The following is a 17,700-nucleotide window of genomic DNA, read 5'->3' on the forward strand; positions in this document are numbered from 1 at the left end:
ATTCACTTTGTCCTTTGACCCACTGGTCACTGAAACACATAGCATCATCTCTGTCAGATGTTCACTGTCTTTTTCACTTGCCATTTCTGATATCAGAACTTCATCATTAAAGCTAGTCTAGCCAGAAGTGATACTTGATTCTTCCTTTACTACCCATCATCAAGGCCTGCAACTTGATCCTACTTTGCCAGTCTACACCTGTCCAAACCAGCACAGTTTTGCTTAACTTATCGCCACAGCCTCTTGTCTTTCTACTCTCAGACTGCCCCATCGAGTAGCCACAGTAGTATTTCTCAATACAGTCTGAGCCACTTCCGCTTCGACCGCCAACCAGATCACTGCGCATGCGCTACACTGGCCTCCAACCTGCCAAGGGAACTGTCTCCTTTAGCACTTTGAAGCAACTGTTCCCAGAAGTCCCTCCTGGTAACAAATCATTGGAATTCATTTGAATAAGCAAATAAGCAGCTTACATCTGAAATGTTGCTTTGTGGACTTTGGTCCAAAGTATCTCAGGAGTTTCCTTTTCTTCCTTTTAAAGTTTTAAAGAAGACAAAAACAAACAAACAAACAAACAAAAAACAAAAAAACAAAACAAAACAAAAAAACCCCAGCCCTTAATATATTTAAAACAAGAAATCAGAATTAAAGTGTGCCTCAATACGTTTGATATAAAATATTCCTATGCTGTGATACTAATTAAACAAAACAAAAACAAACAACAAAAACAAAACCACAACTCTCTGTGTAAGTGAAACACTGTGGTTCACAGTGTTTAATCTCAACACACAGGCCGCAATCTTGGGCGAGACAGCAAGACCCAAGCAAGCAACAGCAACAACAACCACAGTCAAATGCTACAAAACCTAAAAAACTCATCTATGGAACGATCATAACTTTAGCAAGAGAAAACTATACAAGTAAAGCCAGCTTCCAATACGTAAGAAAGGTAGAGAAATTTGGGGTATTTTTCACGAAGCATATTTCCCCACATTCTGTTTAAGCTAACACGTGTTCCTTTTTATAAACAAATATAAACCCAAGTAACTGCTTAATGCTCATCTCACAAAAACGTATTTCGACGTTTTCTTAGCTTTGCAGTTACGGTTATTGACATCTTGATTGTTGTAACGAACTTGAAGCTGACAGATCTATTAGCAGAAGGGGAACGTAATCAAAGGCTGAGTAATTTTCCCGATACTTCATTGCAATGTTTGCAATGTCAAAACCTGTTCCTAAAACCCGCACTTCCATCTGTTCGTTGAAACACTACTGTAGACCTCTTTAAGCCAACTCTCTGCCTTGTTTATTTCACGTCTTTAACCTGCGGCCCAAGATCTGAACCCGAGGCCCGACTTCCTGCCTCCCGGGTTCGGCCCGGGATCCACAGACACCTGGACGGTCCACATGGCGTCCCGGGCAACCCCAGACCCCAAAATTCCTACAGCAGCTGACTCCACACTGGTCAGGCCCAGGGTTTAGAACAGGAACCTGGAAAAGCGGAAGTCGATGACCTCTGCGCCCCGCCCTTGGCAACGCCACCACGCCCTACGCGAGGCGCAGACTTTCAGCCCAGAGACGTCGAGCCCAGAACGAGGTTGCGGAAGGCCGCAAAACCCAGCTCCCTCCAGCCAATCCCGAGCAGTCGTGGGCGGGCCGCGAATCCGCGACACGCCTTCCAGGCGCGACGAGTCGATCTCCGACGTAGGAATCTGGCGCCCGGGCTGTTTCTCCGCAGGCCCGGCCAGGCGTGGGTCCAGGCCTTTTCCCACCCGGACTGTGCGCGTGCGCTCGCCCGGCAGCCGGCGGCCGCGGTGTCCGCTGCAGCCTGCCGCCAGGGAGTCGCGCCGATGCACGGGCAGCAGCGCGGGCCACGATGACAGATTACGGCGAGGAGCAACGCAACGAGTTGGAGGCTCTGGAGTCCATTTACCCCGACTCCTTCACAGGTGACTTTGGCGGCCGCGCGGTTGCTGGGGCGGAGGCCCGGGCCGCTCGGCCCTCTATCCCTCTCTCCAAGTCACTTTCCAGCCCTCCGCTGCTCCCTGTCCTGAAATCTGAAGGTCCGGGTGGCCTGGCGGAGGCCCTGGGATCGATCCCGAGGGTTTTGGTTTCGCGTAACCGCAGCCACCCGAGATTCACGGAAGCACACGGAATTTAGAAAGTGCGATGAGTTTCGCCAGAGCCACGGAGGGTCCTCCCCCCTCTCACCCCGCTTTTAACCTGTGAAGTAGCTGCTGTTTTCCCTGCGGCGGTAGTTGGGATGCTCAGTTTGGAGAGCAGCACCCTCGGGGTTGTCTTTATTTTCTTTTAAGCATAAGAGTGATCGATGAACGAGGTGGCCGCTGTGGATCTTAGGTATCTTAGACGTCATGGAAGTTCTGGACGTTGAGGGTAGGCAAGTGGTTTGCGCTCTGGGTCTTCAGGCCAGAAGTCCCCCAGCTCTCACCTCTTCTTTGACCCAGCAGACTTGGGTTTGGGATTCAGCCTTAGCTCAGAATGAAGGAAAAGCAGATTGGGGCTAAGAGACAGATTCCTTAGGAAAATTCTTCCGTGTGAGTCTGTGTTTCCTTGGACAACCTATCTATGGTTTTCCCCAGATTTGAGACGCACTCAAGGTAAAGTCAGCTCTGGATTGGCAAGGGTTTCTACTCCACAGCCTCTTTGGGGAATCTAAGTGTTGTCAGTATCTGATTGTCTGAATTAAGAGCCTAAGGGATATTGCTTTATCTCCTAACCTCCCCCACCCCCCATTGTTAAGCGTAGGGTGTTTTGTTTTTGTTTTTTCTTTCTTTCTTGGCTTCACTTTTTGACCCACTTCTTGCAATGGTAGCAAATTTTGTTCTGCTCTACCAACAGGCAGATGTGTCTCAGCTACCCCTGTGTAGCTCCAGTGCTGTTCATGTTCTCTCACACCAGCAGTACAGCTGTGCTAAGGATGTTAAGGGCGTGAGTGAAGAGGGGTTTGAGAGTGTCATTACCTGGGTGAGTGTGTGATGGAGTCTCACTCCCTTCACTGTCCTTGCTTGTATAGCAATGTCAAACTAAAATAGATAACATAAATAGGTAAAATAGATAGACAGGGCTTCTCTGTGTAGCCTTGGCTGATCTGGACTCCCTTTGTAGGCCAGGCTGGCCTCAAACTCCCAGTGATCCACCTGCCTCTGCCTCCCAAGTGCTGGGATTAAAGACGTGCACCACCACACCTGGCTTTAACAAAACTCTTAATGCCGGAAGCCTCCTGCTTCTCTCTCAAAAATACTTTGATTCTGGGCTGGAGAGATGGATGCACAAGGGTTAATAACACACCTGCCTCTAACTTCAGCTCCAGGGGATCCAACACCCTCTCCTGGTCTCTGCAGGTCTTTCACACCTGGTGTGCGCGCAACACATGCAGGCACGCACGCACGCACGCGCGCACACACACACCCCTCTGTAAGAGTATTGTGATCTTTTCACAGTGGTGGAAGTCTGGCACCTGTGGTTTGTCTTAGCCCACAGCAGTGCATTTGAGCAAGCAGTGCATTAAAACAGGGTCACTCATCATCAGAACACAGGAACCCACCAGGTGTGGTAGGACATGCCTATAATTCAAGTACTGGCAAGCCTGAGTCAGGAGGATTGAGAATTCCAGGCCAGTCTGGGTTATGTGGTGCAACCCCATCTTGAAGAATACAATGAAGTAATCTTTCCATCCCTACATTGGTATTATCCCCTTCTGACATTTTTGTTTTTGCTTTCTTGAGACAAGGTTTCACTGTGTAGCCTTGGCTGTCCTGGAACTCACTCTGTAGACCATGTTGGCCTCTAATGTTTAGAGGTCTATCTGCCTGTCTTTTTAACTCCAGAGTGCTGGGATCAAAGCCATGTCCCTCCACTACCTACCCAGATAATATTAGGTTTAAAAAGTTAAGTAGAAGTTTATTTTTATTATAGCAGCACCCATTCAGGAAGGTTCCTTCAGGAAGGGGCTTCTGGCTTTAGTTTTTTTTTTTTTTTTTTGTCTTCCTTAAGGTGTAGTCTCATCAATATTGGTCAAGGAGCAGCAGCAGCAGCAGCAGGAGAATCAAAGGTGGGGGTGGAGAGCTAGAAGGTTTTTAAGGGAGATTTCCCTGTACCTGTCCAAAGGCATATCTGTTTTCATTTGTTTGTAAGAACTTACCCCATCTCACAGAGTTTTTTGTTTTTTTTTCCATTTCCTTTTCTTAGTTGTACCCAGTCTCCTTTACTTCTTCTTTCTAGAGGCAGGTGTGGTGTCCTCTGCAAGCTTGGGTTTCTTCAGGTGTCTGATGGGAAGTCCTATAAATGCAAATACTCTGCAGCTTTCAATAAGTATAAGACACTCCTTTTTAGACAGACAGACAGGGGGTTAGCTGCTTCTGTTAATCGGTCCTCATTGGTCTTTTTTTTCATCAGCTGCTGATTGTTTGCTCTGTGGACATCTGCTGCTCACCATGGAAATGCCAGAGCAATTACTGTCCCCACTGTGCTCCTGTGCTCTTTCTGTTCTCATGCTCTTACAGGCTTCCCGTGACTTCTCATGGATTGGCAGTTCCACCCCCTTTGCTCCTCCTTTCCTCCCTGCTCTTGTCATCTGAGATGAGGTTGGAAGTGTTGTTCTTGCTAACTGCTCTGTGTCCTGGGGGCATCTTCATTGACTAAGGATTTATTAGCTACTCGGTAAAGAATTCAGTCTGTTAGGGAAGTAGGTGATCTATATTCAAAGAGAGGACGTAGGTCAAGTTGTTTTGGGAAACTGAGAGATTATGAGTTAAGTGGAACTAGGGGGGGCAGTCTTTCAGAGGGACATCATATGTGTCCCTCTTTGCTGAGTACATTGGTGCTGGTGCTAGAACACAAAGAAGTGGGAAACCAATGAGAGGGCACTAACAGGCGAGCAGGAACCAGAGGACCGCGGGCCTTGTCGGAGGTCAGATATGATCTAATACGTCAGTAGGTCCTCGGTGCCCAGTGCATATGACAGACGTTGCTGTGTCACCCATTGTTTTCACAAGGACTAGGTTTTATATAGCTCCATCCCTTTTTGTAAGCATTCTTAAACTCTTTGAGGACAAATAGAGAACTGTTTTAGTTTTTGTTGTTTGTCTCCCTCCTCCTCTCTTTGACAGGGCTTCACATAGCTCAGGCTAGCCTCCAGTGCCTTATATAGCTGTGGATGTCCTTCAATTCCTGACTATCCGACCTCCGCCTTCTAAGTGTTGGAATTACAGGCAGGTGCCACCAGAGCTGTCCTTAGACAGGTAGTGATGTCGTAAAACTCATCATCGTAAAACGAAGCAGAGATGGTGCTGGGGGTGGGGGGCGGGAGAGTCTTCCTTTGATCTGTGTAATGCTTATATTTTGCTTGTTACTATCTTCCGTGGCCTCAGCTTTCAATATCTGGCAGTTTTTTCCCTCTCGCTTCCCCCCCCCCCCCATCAAATTAAGGGTTCCTTAGAAAGGTGCTGTTGTCCTTTGTCTTTTATCTTTTTTTCTGATGATTGCATGAATCTAATTCTCATGATCTCCTTACTCTGATAGCTTCTTCAGCTTTTACCAGAAGATCCAAATTGAATTCAGGCATTGTTTGGTTCTTCTTTCTGCTTATTTCTGACTGCCTGTTCCTCACCTCTGCAGGATTTAGAACATGTCTGATTTCTTCTGTACTCTTGATTGCTTTAATGGCACCATGTTCACAGTTGCAAACTCAGCCTTAATTTCCTGCTATTCCCATGGCTCCCATCCTAGTTCAGAACCTCATTATCGTTGCCTGGTTGATTATAGAGGTTGCCTAGTTTCTACAGCTTCTCACTGTTGCTAGGTTTACCGTCCTGTGTAGAGATGCAGAAAGTGTTACAGCCTAGGATTCCACTGTCAAACATACTGTGACTAGTCTACTTATGTATGTCCACCCAACAGACAATGTGGCTCTCCTCTACGTGGGCCTCAGCATTTCAGCATTGTGCTCTGCCACCTGGGAACCTTCACATATACCCATCTCTACTTGCTAATGTGCCATCCATACCTTTTAAGATCCCTGAAATCTATCATCAGGAAACACTTTTCTTTTTCTTTTTAAATGAAGCCCTGTGTGGTTTATACAGCCCTGCCACATACAGCTGAAGAAATATATTTAGGTAGTTTTTATGAAAGCTCCTTGGCACAGTGTCACATCTGCGGCATTGAAGTGTTGATGTGTTTGACTGTTTCTGAGATGCATTTGAACATGACTTGAAATGAGAGCTTACATATCATAGTTTAATTGGCATCATTTTTAGTGGTATATAACATAAATTACTTGTGTTTAAAGTCTTACATTTGACTGACTGTAGATAAGGGTATAAAACCATGGCCTTGGTATTGGAGTTACAGGATTTGTATTTAACTATTAGACTAATGGCTTCCAGATGTCCTTGTTGGTTGGTATGTTGCTTGGTTAAAGCTTTTATTTCTGTGGTCATATATTTCATGATATATTAATGCTAAGGAAGAGGAAAGAAACCCATCAAATGTATTATAATAAACACTTAAATGTATTATAATAAACACTTAACATCGGTAAGAACAACCTATCTGGGAGCCTATAACAAGCTTTCAGTGCCTTTTCTGCATGGGGTGTGTTGTCTGAAACTGTGTGGACACTTTGAGTCCAGGGAGAGTGCTTCATCTTTTGGGCAAACTGCGAGTCATTCTAGATGTTCATCATTGTGTTTTAAGCCTGACTCAAAGGCCTCTGTCTTACAAACAGTGCTGGTAGCATGTGTCTGAAGTGGCTTCAGGAAGCGCCTGGAATTTTAAAGCCATACAGTATCCCTGGTGGCTTGAGTGATCTGTGTTCCTCCAGAGTTCACACAGCTGCTACCACCCTTGGGAGGTCCGTGCTCCCCTGGCCCTGTAGCCACCCCTGCAGCTAGGGCCGTCCTGATTTATGTCTCACTTGGTTTGTTGTTGTTGTTTTGTTTTCTTTTCTTTCTTTCTTTCTTTCTTTTTTTTTTTTTTTTGAGACAGGGGGTCTCTGTATAGCCTTGGCTGCCTTGGACTCGCTTTGTAGACCAGGCTGGCCTCGAACTCACAGTGATCCGCTTGCCTCTGCCTCCCAAGTGCTGGGATGAAAGGTATGCGCCACCACGTCCGGCTTCCACTTGGTTTTTAATATAAATTTCCTTTGCTCTTTTCATTTTTGTCCATTATTTAATCCATTAAGCCAGTATTTGATGACTTTCTAGTACCCACAGGGCACTGGTTTGGGGTTTCTCACAGCGTTTGTGTGGGAGTTCACGATTAACAGATGTTGTTGAGCATGCTCGTAAATGGTCTTGAAGCTTCCTTATTTATGTAAATGTTACAGGTCTTGATTAGTGAATAATTTGATGTTCAGGTTCATAGGTGATTTCTTTATAATTGTGTGAAAGGTGGCTCAGTCTTTTGGAAAGATTTGACTCCACTTAACCATGTAGAAAATAACAGGAAATATAACCTGTCAGAACATGAATATCAGTGGGGGGTGGCTGGTGTAACAGCACCTGTTTATCTTTCTGTGTAGGATTTTTTTTGGAATGTAATTTTTCATATACAGACACATTTTGAATAAAGTATACATGACTTACTGTTTAACTGGTTAGAGAGTTATTTACTGAAGATACTTCCTTGCAGATTAAGATGACTTGATTGAAATAGTGGGTTTATCGCTTCAGGGTTCTGTTGTCTGTGTTGGCTGAAATGGAAATACATCGAGGAACAAACTTCTAGTGCTGAGCAACAATAACTTGCTGGACGTGTCTACTTCAGGAAGCATCTCAGTAACCGCTGTGTGTGTTTTCTTGCAGTGTTATCAGAGAACCCACCCAGCTTCACCATTACTGTGACATCAGAGGCTGGAGAAAATGACGAAAGTAAGTGTGATGAAATTACTTGTGGTTTTCTAGGCTCCTTAGGAACTTTGCTCCTTCTGCAGTGCTCCTTCTGCAGTGCTCCTTCTGCAGTGCAGGTGTGGAGTTGCTGTTATGGTGCACAACTGTGGGTTTGTAGCCTGTGTTTACTGTGGGTGTGTCTCCCATGATGGAGGCAGTCAGTCCAGGCTCTGTAGTCTGGCACAGTATGCGCTGTGTCTAAAAGTGAAACAGGTAGGTTAACAATACAGCAGATGAAGGGAAGAGAGAGGTTTCTGTTTCAGAAATTTGTCAAGTGACTCCTACTTTATGACTTCTGCTATGTTTGGGAAGTATGGCTTCTTTATTGACTGTTCGCTTTTACCAACACGTTGAATGTGCACCTGCCTGTTTATCATTGTCCTCATCCTCTTAAAGTAAAACAGCCCTAACACTAGTGGGTTCAATAAGTGAAATGTAGTGATCATGCGAAGGCTACCGATTTTTGGTCTAAGTCAGTTAACGTATCAATTTAAAAAGTTATATATAAGTGGACGGCCTCAAGTATGTTTTTCTCAGGTGGGAACACCAGTTCTGTGAGGAGAATCAGCCAATTATAGTGGCACCCCTTGGAAACTGTTAGTTTCTTAACAATGGAAAGTGAGTTTCACATTGAGGTATTTTGAAATCTCAATGAAAAGGATAGATACAGTTCCTGTTTCTGTACTTTAAGTATTTACAGATTTTCCAGTACTACATTAAAGTTCCAAATAAATACTGCTCTAAGCCCCCTGAACATCAGCTGGCTGTGTGAAACCAGTATGTATGCTGAATGGCATGGCACTGCTCATTGAGATAGAATTTAATTTTCTTATTAAAGTTGCCAGAGATTATTACCGTATTCTTAACAGTACCTTTATTGGGAGCTAATAGCGCTCCTGTAATAACAGCTGTGGACAGTTCATTCTTAACTCGAGATACGCTTTTTACTCTTGTGAAACCATGCCCACATTGTGCTGGTTTTTCCCTTATACCTCACTTTAACGAAGCAATTACTAAAAGAGTAAGCCGAGGAGAATCCTGGCATGGGGATGATCTTCACCCTCGTGACAGTTGTTCAGAATCAGATAAAAACCAAGAGAGAGGAAGAAAAGAAACAGAAAGAAAAGGAAGCAGAAGAAGCAGAGAAGGTGTAGATGAAAACCTTGTTTTCCATTTTCTTCACATCTCTTGATTGGCTTATTTGATATATAGCTTCTGGATGTGGCATAAATGATTATTTAAAAACTAGTCTTACTAGTTCTTATGGCAAGTTGAAATGAAAACATTTCATCTCATCCAGTAAACTTTCAGTGCTGGGGAATAGAGAAATACGCTGCTGTGGGCTTAGTTTAGTACAGGAAAACTGTTAGGCCATGGAGCAGGAATGTAAGAAAATCTCTCTTTGTGTGCTTCTACCTATAGGATGTTATTGAAAGGAAAGTTATGTCAGCACCAGCAAATGACGCATGGGGTGTTAGAATAGTCACGGTTCTGTCTTAACCACTAAGTGGCGCTGTACTTAGGGAAGTTTGCTTATTTTTAATATTGAAGGAATATTGCTTTTATTTTTTTTAAGATTTATTTTTATTTTATGTGCACAAATGTTTCTCTGGCTGTAACTATACATGCTTGCTTCCTCAAGAGGCTAGAAGATGGGGTTCAGATCCCCTGGAACTAGAATTATAGATGGGTGTAAGCCACCATGTGGGTACTGGGAAATGAGCGTAGGTCCTCTGGAAGAGCAGGTAGTGTTCCTCACTGCTGAGCCATCTTCCCGGCCCCTGGTGTGTGTGTGTGTGTGTGTGTGTGTGTGTGTGTGTGTGTGTGTGTGTGTGTGCGTGTGCGCGCGCGCGCGCGCATGCGCGCGTGCTTGTGATTCCTTGCTATGTGTGGAGGTCAGAGGACGATTGTAGGTGCTGGTCTTTGCTTTGCCTGGTGTGCAAGCTTTGTCCTGTGTTGGCTTCCTATCTTGGCACTGGAATTCTGTGTGTGCTATATTTCACCCAGCTTTTATGTGACAAATACTTTACTCATGGACTGTCTGTTCAGTCTTTCAGTCTTACTTTGAATTGATAAATAATTGCAAACATGGTGTAGTGTTTTGATTTGGTAAGTTTACATATGGTGAAATGGCTCAGTTACATGTGTAGCGTTATAGCTATCATTGTTTTTCTATAATGAATACCTGGTGTTGCTTATAGTAGAAGCAGCAAGTTTGTGAAAAGCTTATACTTTTTACCAGGTGTGGTAATACATATTCAGTCCTAGCAGTTAGGCTCTCAAAATGGCCCAGTGTAAAAACGTGTCACCTAGCCACCCAGTTAGCAATATCCTGCTGGAAGCATTCATATTTGAATAGCAATTCCAGGCTACTGCTAAGTCCTGTGCAGTCAGGAACTTCTTCTAGTAAAGGCTAAATGTAAAACTATGCAATAATTTTGTTAATATTATTTTTAATTACGTTTTGTTTATTTAGCCAGGATTTTTAAAAAATTGGTTTTGTCTGCCTTTAGTAAAATGCTACTAAGTAGTAAATGTATTTCATGGGCAGAAGGGATTTCTGCCATTCCCTTGATTTGTTTGACTCATGTCCTTGAGGGGGTTGTTTATATTAGTAATTCTGCTGTGCTACTTTTCACTGATGTTATAAATTATTGACTCACTAGAAGCACTGATTTTTATACTTTTAATATATTCACATTAAACCTTTATCTTGTGCCTTAGCTGTCCAGACTACTCTCAAGTTTACATATAGTGAAAAATACCCCGATGAGGCTCCCCTTTATGAAATATTCTCCCAGGAAAACCTAGAAGATAATGATGTCACAGACATTTTAAAATTACTGGCATTGCAGGTAAGGAAATCATTTTGTTTCATAGTAGCATATTTTATTGGCCTTTATTAAATGTTGGCTAGAAAATGTTTTTAAATGTATGTAAATAGTACATTGTCCAGAATTCATATGTAGCCACAAAGCATCGTTTTTTAAAAGACAAGATTTTTATTTTTTGTGAATTTCATTCATGTATAAAATGTTCCCTCCAAGAGTCCCCTCAATACAGCGTCCCCACCTTCATATCTTTTCTTCACATCTTGTTCTTTCTTTTTTGTTTTAAAGATTTGTTTAATTACGTGCATGTATGTGTGTGTTTCTAGGTGGCTATGTGCATGTGAGTGCCGGTACTGTCAGGGGTGTTGGGTCCCCTGGAGCTGGGGTATCAGGCAGTGTTGGCTGTCCAATGTAGGGCCTGGGAGCTGTATGGTCTTCTGAAAGAGTGCTTGGTGCTCTTAACTCCACTGAGCTGTGTCTCCAGCCCTTCCTTCAATAGCTCACTAAGACCAATTAGTGCTACCAATATGCAGTTGGCTAGGGGCCATTCACTGGAGCATGAGCAACCCACCGTCAGCCATACCCCAAAGAAAAATGACTCTTTCCCATAGAAGCTACCACTCAGCTAAGGGCAGGCGGGCCCGGTGCCTTGCCTCTTCAATGCTGGAATTTTGGCGGGTTGATGTAGTACAAGTTTTGTGTAGGTCTCTACAGCTGTCATGAGATCATGAGTGTAATGGCTGTGTCATGTCCAGAAGACACGTAACACCTCTCTATCTTCTGGATCTTATAGTCTTCCGTGATGTTCCGTGAACTTTGGGGATAGAATGGGCTGACATACATGTCCTGTTTATGGATGAGGAGGCAGCAGTCATTTATTTTCCACACTTTGGGCAACTACAATCTCTCCAAGGTTGGGAACACCCTAATCTATAAATACAATCATAAATACTTGAAGGATGTTGGACAACACAGTCTTTAGCAAAGCAGTAATAGTAGGTTCCCTGTTAGGCTCTGTGACTTCCCTAGTCATGGGCCAGGTTTTGACCAGGTTTATAGGAAAACACTGTATGAATTTGTACTATGTATTTAGCTCAGGCCTGTGAAATCTAGAAGAGGCTACTGGACCACCTGGAACTGGAGTTACAGAGAAATATCTAAATTAAATGATTTATCATAGATCAGGTGGACTTGAAGGATATCTATGTAACATTCCATCCAAACACTGAAAAATACACATTTTCTCAGCATCCTGTGGAACTTTCTCTAAAACAGATTATTTATTAACACACAGACCAAGTCTCAGAAAACACAAGAAAACTGAAGTAATTGGAGCAAGAGAATCTCTACAGTGCGCGCGCACATACACACACACACACACCCCCGCACAGAGATTAAACAGCATGCTACTGAATGAGTAAAGGTCCTTGAAGAAGTCAGGAGGGAAATAAAAACATTCCTAGAATCAAATCAAAATGAAAACAACATAGCAGAACCTATGGAATATGATGCAAACAGTCCTAAGAAGGAAGTTTATAGCTTTATCTATGATAAAAAAAAAAATCTCAAATAACTTAAAGATACCTCAAAGCTATTGAAAATGAAGGATCCAAACCCCAAATCAGTAGACTGAAAAAAAGAAATCATTACACATAGTGCTAAAATAAATGAAATGGAAACAAACAGAAAAAAAAATACAAAGAATCAAAAAACAAGAATTGGGTCTTTGAGAAGATAAATAAGATAGACACTTAGCCAGACTTACCAGCAGAAAGAGAATAGGGCTGAGGGATGGCTCAGCAGTTAAGAGCACCTGCTGCTAATGCAGAGGTCCTGGGTTTGCTCCCTAGCACCCACATGGTAGATCACAACTTCAGGATATTGAAGTCATCCACTCTGCTCTGCTGGGTTAGTCTCTGATGTTACATCCATGTCCTCTTAAGTTATCTTAATTGGTAAGAAGTGGCCTTTCTTTTTCTTCCTCATGAGGTTTTGGTTTTAAGTCTAAGTTGTTAGATTTTAGAACAATGATACCTGCTTGTTTCCTAGGTCTGTGACCTAGTCATTAAAGACAAGGGCACATGTAGCTTGGGGTGGCCTTGAACTCCCTGTGTGGCCAAGAATCCCTGACCCTTTTACTTCTACCTCACAAATGCTAGGATTTACAGATTACTACTTCTGGCTCTATACTCAAGTTTTCAATGCCCAGTTATCCAACTATATGGTATAACTGAGAACTGAGTGAAGAATTATATTATAAACATGGGATTTAATTATTACAATAACATTGTATTTGTGGTCAGTTTTTTCTTTCCTGAGAAGTTTGTTTTTTGCTACCTTTGCTTGCTTTACACAGGCCGAGGAGAATCTTGGCATGGTGATGATCTTCACCCTCGTGACAGCTGTTCAGGAAAAGTTAAATGAAATAGTAGATCAGATAAAAACCAGAAGAGAAGAAGAAAAGAAACAGAAAGAAAAGGAAGCAGAAGAAGCAGAGAAGGTGTAGATGAAAACCTTGTTTTCCATTTTCTTCACATCTCTTGATTGGCTTGATATTTAGCTTTGTTTGTTTGTTTGTTTTTCTGATAATTTTAGTAACTTTTGAAAATTGTAATAGACTAAAATGTATATTTTACTATTAGTGAAGTTTTGGCTAATGACATATTGTGAGTAACAGGAGACAGATTGATAAAACTTACTTGTATGGCACCAAGAAATATAAGTTGTTCAGCCAGGGAGTAGAGCTGAGCTATCAAGTCCCATCACAGTGATCTAAACAGTTCCTACGTGCACAGAGACCAACTCCAAAGCCTGAACTGACACGAAAATGTGATGGTTGTTATAAGCTTATGTGTATTCAAAACACATTAAAACCAAGAACTTTCTTAATAAATACCTATGGCGAGTACAGGTAGTACATTGCATATTATCTTTTTTTTTTTTTTTTTTTTTTTAATTTTTAGAGGAAGAATGTTTTTAAAAATTGGCTTTTCCATTATAAACTGCTGAAACTAACTAGAGCTCTCGCCCAGGCAGAAATCATGAATGCTTTTCTGTGCTTCACTTTTGTGATTGTGTGTATCCAGATGGCAGAATGATTTGACTTCATTTGTTAAGGTACTGCCTTACTGACATAGTGCTTTGTGTCTTTCGTTTTCTAAGAAACTATTTCATGGCACTCCTGTTACAATTGAGAACTTTTTGAGTTGGAAGGCCAAGTTTGATGCAGAACTCCTGGAAATTAAAAAGAAACGGATGAAAGAAGAAGAACAAGCAGGGAAAAATAAGCTAAGTGGTATGGCGCCTCCCTGGCATAGTCACTCCTGCCACCTCACACTGCATGCCACTTCCTGACAGCAAAGATGATGGGACAGATTTCTGTAGCATCCTTGTGTCTTTTCATGCACAGTTCATATTTACTGTTCGTGCTATAGCTGGTTTGGTGTTTGGTGAGTTGGTTTGTAGTCTAGATCCTGAGATAAGAATATTGAGGAAGGGGATGCAGGCTATCCAGGTGCGACCTGATAGGCTGTGGTCAGAGGTGGTAGAGGAGGACCCCCCTGGTCAGAGGTCATGGGGAGGGGAATAGGGCGGAAGAGGGAATGAAGGTGGGAACTGGAAGATAAAAGCAAGGGGATTACAATCGAGATGTAGTGCAAATAAATTATAATAAGAAGAATCAATGAGTAAAAGTAAATACTGAGGACTAAATGAAACCCAGAGTTTTCCAGGCCCACGCAACCTAAGCTTTTCACTTTTTTCTCTTAGTGTGAATACATGTCTTGCATTTTCTGCTACTGCACAATTCATATTTATTGGAATTCCCAGAACCACAAATGCTCAGATTTGTTTTCTTGAGTTCTTTAGCCTTTTAAGTAATTGTAGGGGATGGAGGAATGCTATGCCATTTGATTAAGCGTATTTCTTTCTTGTAGGGAAACAGTTATTTGAAACAGATCATAATCTTGACACATCAGATATCCAGTTCCTGGAGGACGGTAAGATACTCTCAGACATCCTTATGGATGTCATGTGTCCTCTTCCGGTCTCTGGAAAGCGGGGAATATTTTTATTTAGTGTGAAATTTTTCTACCAGACTTGTTAAAAATACATTTTGAAGATAAGGCGTGGTGGCGCACACTTTAATCCCAGCACTTGAGAGGCAGAGCAGGCGGTTCTCTGTGAGTTCGAGGCCAGCCTGATCTACAAAGCGAGTCCAGGACAGCCAAAGCCACACACAAGAACCTGTTTCGAAAAAACAAAAACAACAAACAAACAAACAAAAAGTTCATCAGTTGATATACTCAATCTAAGTGTTTAAATTACATAGCAATGTGACCTTTAAAAAAATTTTTTTTATGACTTAAGTGTTTGAAGGGTGGCAGTTATAGTACATGAACTTCTGTCACTGGAAAACTGGGACAGTGTGGCTCAGGTGACAATTTTTCTCAGAAGTCTGTATCACAAATGCAGGAGAACCAAATCCATTTCTGCTCTGGGTGTCGAGAAGCCTCTCATGTGGAACTCCCAGCACCCCCTGCTAGGCAGTCAGCCCTTCCTCCTGCTGCACAGTTGTGGAGTATTTTGTCTTTGCTTTCCTCCTTTTGCTCCTATTTCTGCCTCTACCCGTCCACCCATCCTGCATCTCTGCCCAGCAGAGAGCACCATGAACCATTCTCTGCCTTCTGCAGCTGATGGTCTGCAGTGCTTGAGCACTGGCCCCCGTGCTCATCACACCTGCTCACAGCAGCCCCTTCTCAGGGTTACACACCCCGTTACCCTCTTCCGTCCACCTTGTTCTTTGGAGTTCTCTGTGTTTGGCCTCTCAGACATGCCCTGGGTCTGGAGAAGGGCAGGCTCTGCTGCTGTGGCCCACTGCTAAATCATTCCTCCTAACCTTGCAGGAGCCCACACTGGTACTCGCCCCGTGTCCTTTCTTTGCAGTGTTTAGAATGGAACTCAGGGCCTTCTGCTTGAGTGTTAATGCTGTCATGGAGCTGTCCTGCCACCCTCAATATTTTTTTTCCTCAAATATATATTATTATCTTCTCTAGGAGATAGATCAAGATTTTTCTTTTTATGATCTTAGAAACAAAACCCAATGCGGGGCATGTGGCTCTCTACCTGTAATCTGTGCACATGGAGACTGAGGCTGTTCTGTTCTACAGTGTGAGCTATAGGCCAGTCTGCTCTATAGAGTGAGACTCTCACACAAACCAAAAGTCAGAAGCTCAGTAGAATATTCTCTGTTTTGAGGAGGAATTCTAGCTTCCCACAGCCTCATCTCATTCTATTGTGCTTAAGAAACTGTACTAGCTTTACTTTCCCCTCCCTCACTCTTTCCTTCCCTCCTTCCCTCCCTCCCTCCCTCTCTTTCTTTCTTTCTTCAGCAAGTGTCTCACTGTATAGCAGTGGCTGGCCTGGAACTTGCTCTGTAGACCAGACTGGCCTTGGGCCCGCAAAGATGCCCCTGCCTCTGTCTCTGTGTGCTGGGATTAGAAGCAATTTGCAGCATGCTTGGTTCACTTACTCTTGACTCCTTTCTTCTCATAAGCTGAAGTATCTCCTCATTTGTAGTACATTTCCCAGAAAGACCTGTGAGTCTTCCTGATGTGTCTCCAAGCAATTAATTTCCTTCTCTCCTTTGGAGGTTTTATTTTTTTGCCTGTAGTTTCATTGTAGCCACCTAAATCATTTCTCTGAATCTCTTTCTCCTTTTCTTTTTAAAGATTTATTTGTTTTATGTGTATGAGTATTTGCTGCATGTATGTGTGCTTATTGAGCATGGTTGTCAGAAGAGGGTGCTGACCCCTGAAACTGGTGATACAGATAACATCTGTAACTCCATGTATGAGCCACCGTGTAGGTGCTGGAAATGAAACCTTGGTCCTCTGGAAGAGCAGCCAGTGCTCTTAGTGTCTCTCCAGCTTCTGAATCTCTTTGCCCTTCCCAGGGCCTTGGATGCTCTATATTAACTGCGCTTCTTCTGAGAAGGAGAAACTCATTCTTAACAATAAAACTTTACAATTTTTTGAGGAAAAAAACTGCACAGTGTCTCTCAATCAGGCCTTTCATGTATTACTTGTAGGTGTTTTTCTTTAAAATCTTGTTTTCTAATTAGAAGTGTCAATCTCACTTTTTTTTTTTTTTTTCCCTTTCGAGACTGTTTCTTTGTGTAGCCTTGGCTGTCCTGGACTCCCTTTGTAGACCAGGCTGGCCTGGCCTGCCTCTGCCACCTTGTCTGGTTCCTCTGTGTTTTAAATACTTCTAGAATTTCTTCATCCTGACCTTTGTATACTGGTGGGATTCAAATATTCCCTGAAGGTATCTGAGAAGCTTTCAGTACTCCAGAGTCAATTACCCTTTGGCCTGGATTTAGTAGATTAGTACATTGCGTGCACAATGGATGTGCTGTTTCTGGAGTTAAGGCGAGGCTGTGTTACTCTTTACAGCTGGGAACAGTGTGGAGGTGGATGAGTCCTTGTTCCAGGAAATGGATGACTTGGAGCTGGAGGATGGTGACGATGATCCTGACTACAATCCTGTTGCCCCAGGGAGCGACTCCTCAGACTGACGCGCTGCCCCCGTATCCAGAGAGGTGTGACTGCCACAGCATCTGTGGCTATGATGAGAGGGTTTGGATCTTCCTTTTGTTTTGTTTCGTTTTTTTTTTTCTAAGAAAAAACATATTTTTCAGGAGAATATTCTTCTGATAGCTTTCATCATTGAACTTAATAAACTGCCCATAAAATTTCAAATATAAAATGTTTACTTGCTCTTATTGATAAGCAATTTAGATATTTTAAATCATGTAGTGTTGGAGAGAGCCTCTGCCTATATCCCTGATGTAGCTGCTGCTGCACATGTATAGGTTTACAGATGGGGACCTGGCAGGACTCAGGGTTTCTATGCTGGAGTCAGTGTCTTACAAGAAGTCTTGAATGGATAGCACAATGACC

The 17,700-nt window shown here is 42.9% G+C and overlaps 1 protein-coding gene across 1 annotated transcript; it reads left to right on the forward strand.

Moving 5' to 3' along the window:
* The first annotated feature begins 1,780 nt into the window (after positions 1 to 1,780).
* Rwdd1 (RWD domain containing 1) lies at positions 1,781 to 17,404 on the forward strand. Its single transcript, XM_051164384.1, has 7 exons — positions 1,781 to 1,949; positions 7,827 to 7,892; positions 10,635 to 10,765; positions 13,098 to 13,241; positions 13,904 to 14,036; positions 14,677 to 14,739; positions 17,194 to 17,404. Exons 1-7 carry the CDS (start codon positions 1,877 to 1,879, stop codon positions 17,313 to 17,315), a joined length of 732 nt encoding a protein of 243 aa, XP_051020341.1. The 5' UTR covers positions 1,781 to 1,876; the 3' UTR covers positions 17,316 to 17,404.
* Positions 17,405 to 17,700: the final 296 nt, after the last annotated feature.

This window comes from Acomys russatus, chromosome 21 (assembly GCF_903995435.1).
Source record: "Acomys russatus chromosome 21, mAcoRus1.1, whole genome shotgun sequence".
In the NCBI taxonomy this organism is placed as follows: Eukaryota; Metazoa; Chordata; class Mammalia; order Rodentia; family Muridae; genus Acomys; species Acomys russatus.

What these genes read in the sequence shown, in the direction of transcription:
- Rwdd1 (XM_051164384.1), top strand. Translation starts at nt 1,877, where the DNA reads ATGACAGATTACGGCGAGGAGCAACGCAACGAGTTGGAGGCTCTGGAG. An exon ending in AGGGAAAAATAAGCTAAGTG is followed by an intron (nt 14,037 to 14,676) that starts GTATGGCGCCTC and finishes TCTTTCTTGTAG; the next exon opens with GGAAACAGTTATTTGAAACA. An exon ending in TATCCAGTTCCTGGAGGACG is followed by an intron (nt 14,740 to 17,193) that starts GTAAGATACTCT and finishes TACTCTTTACAG; the next exon opens with CTGGGAACAGTGTGGAGGTG.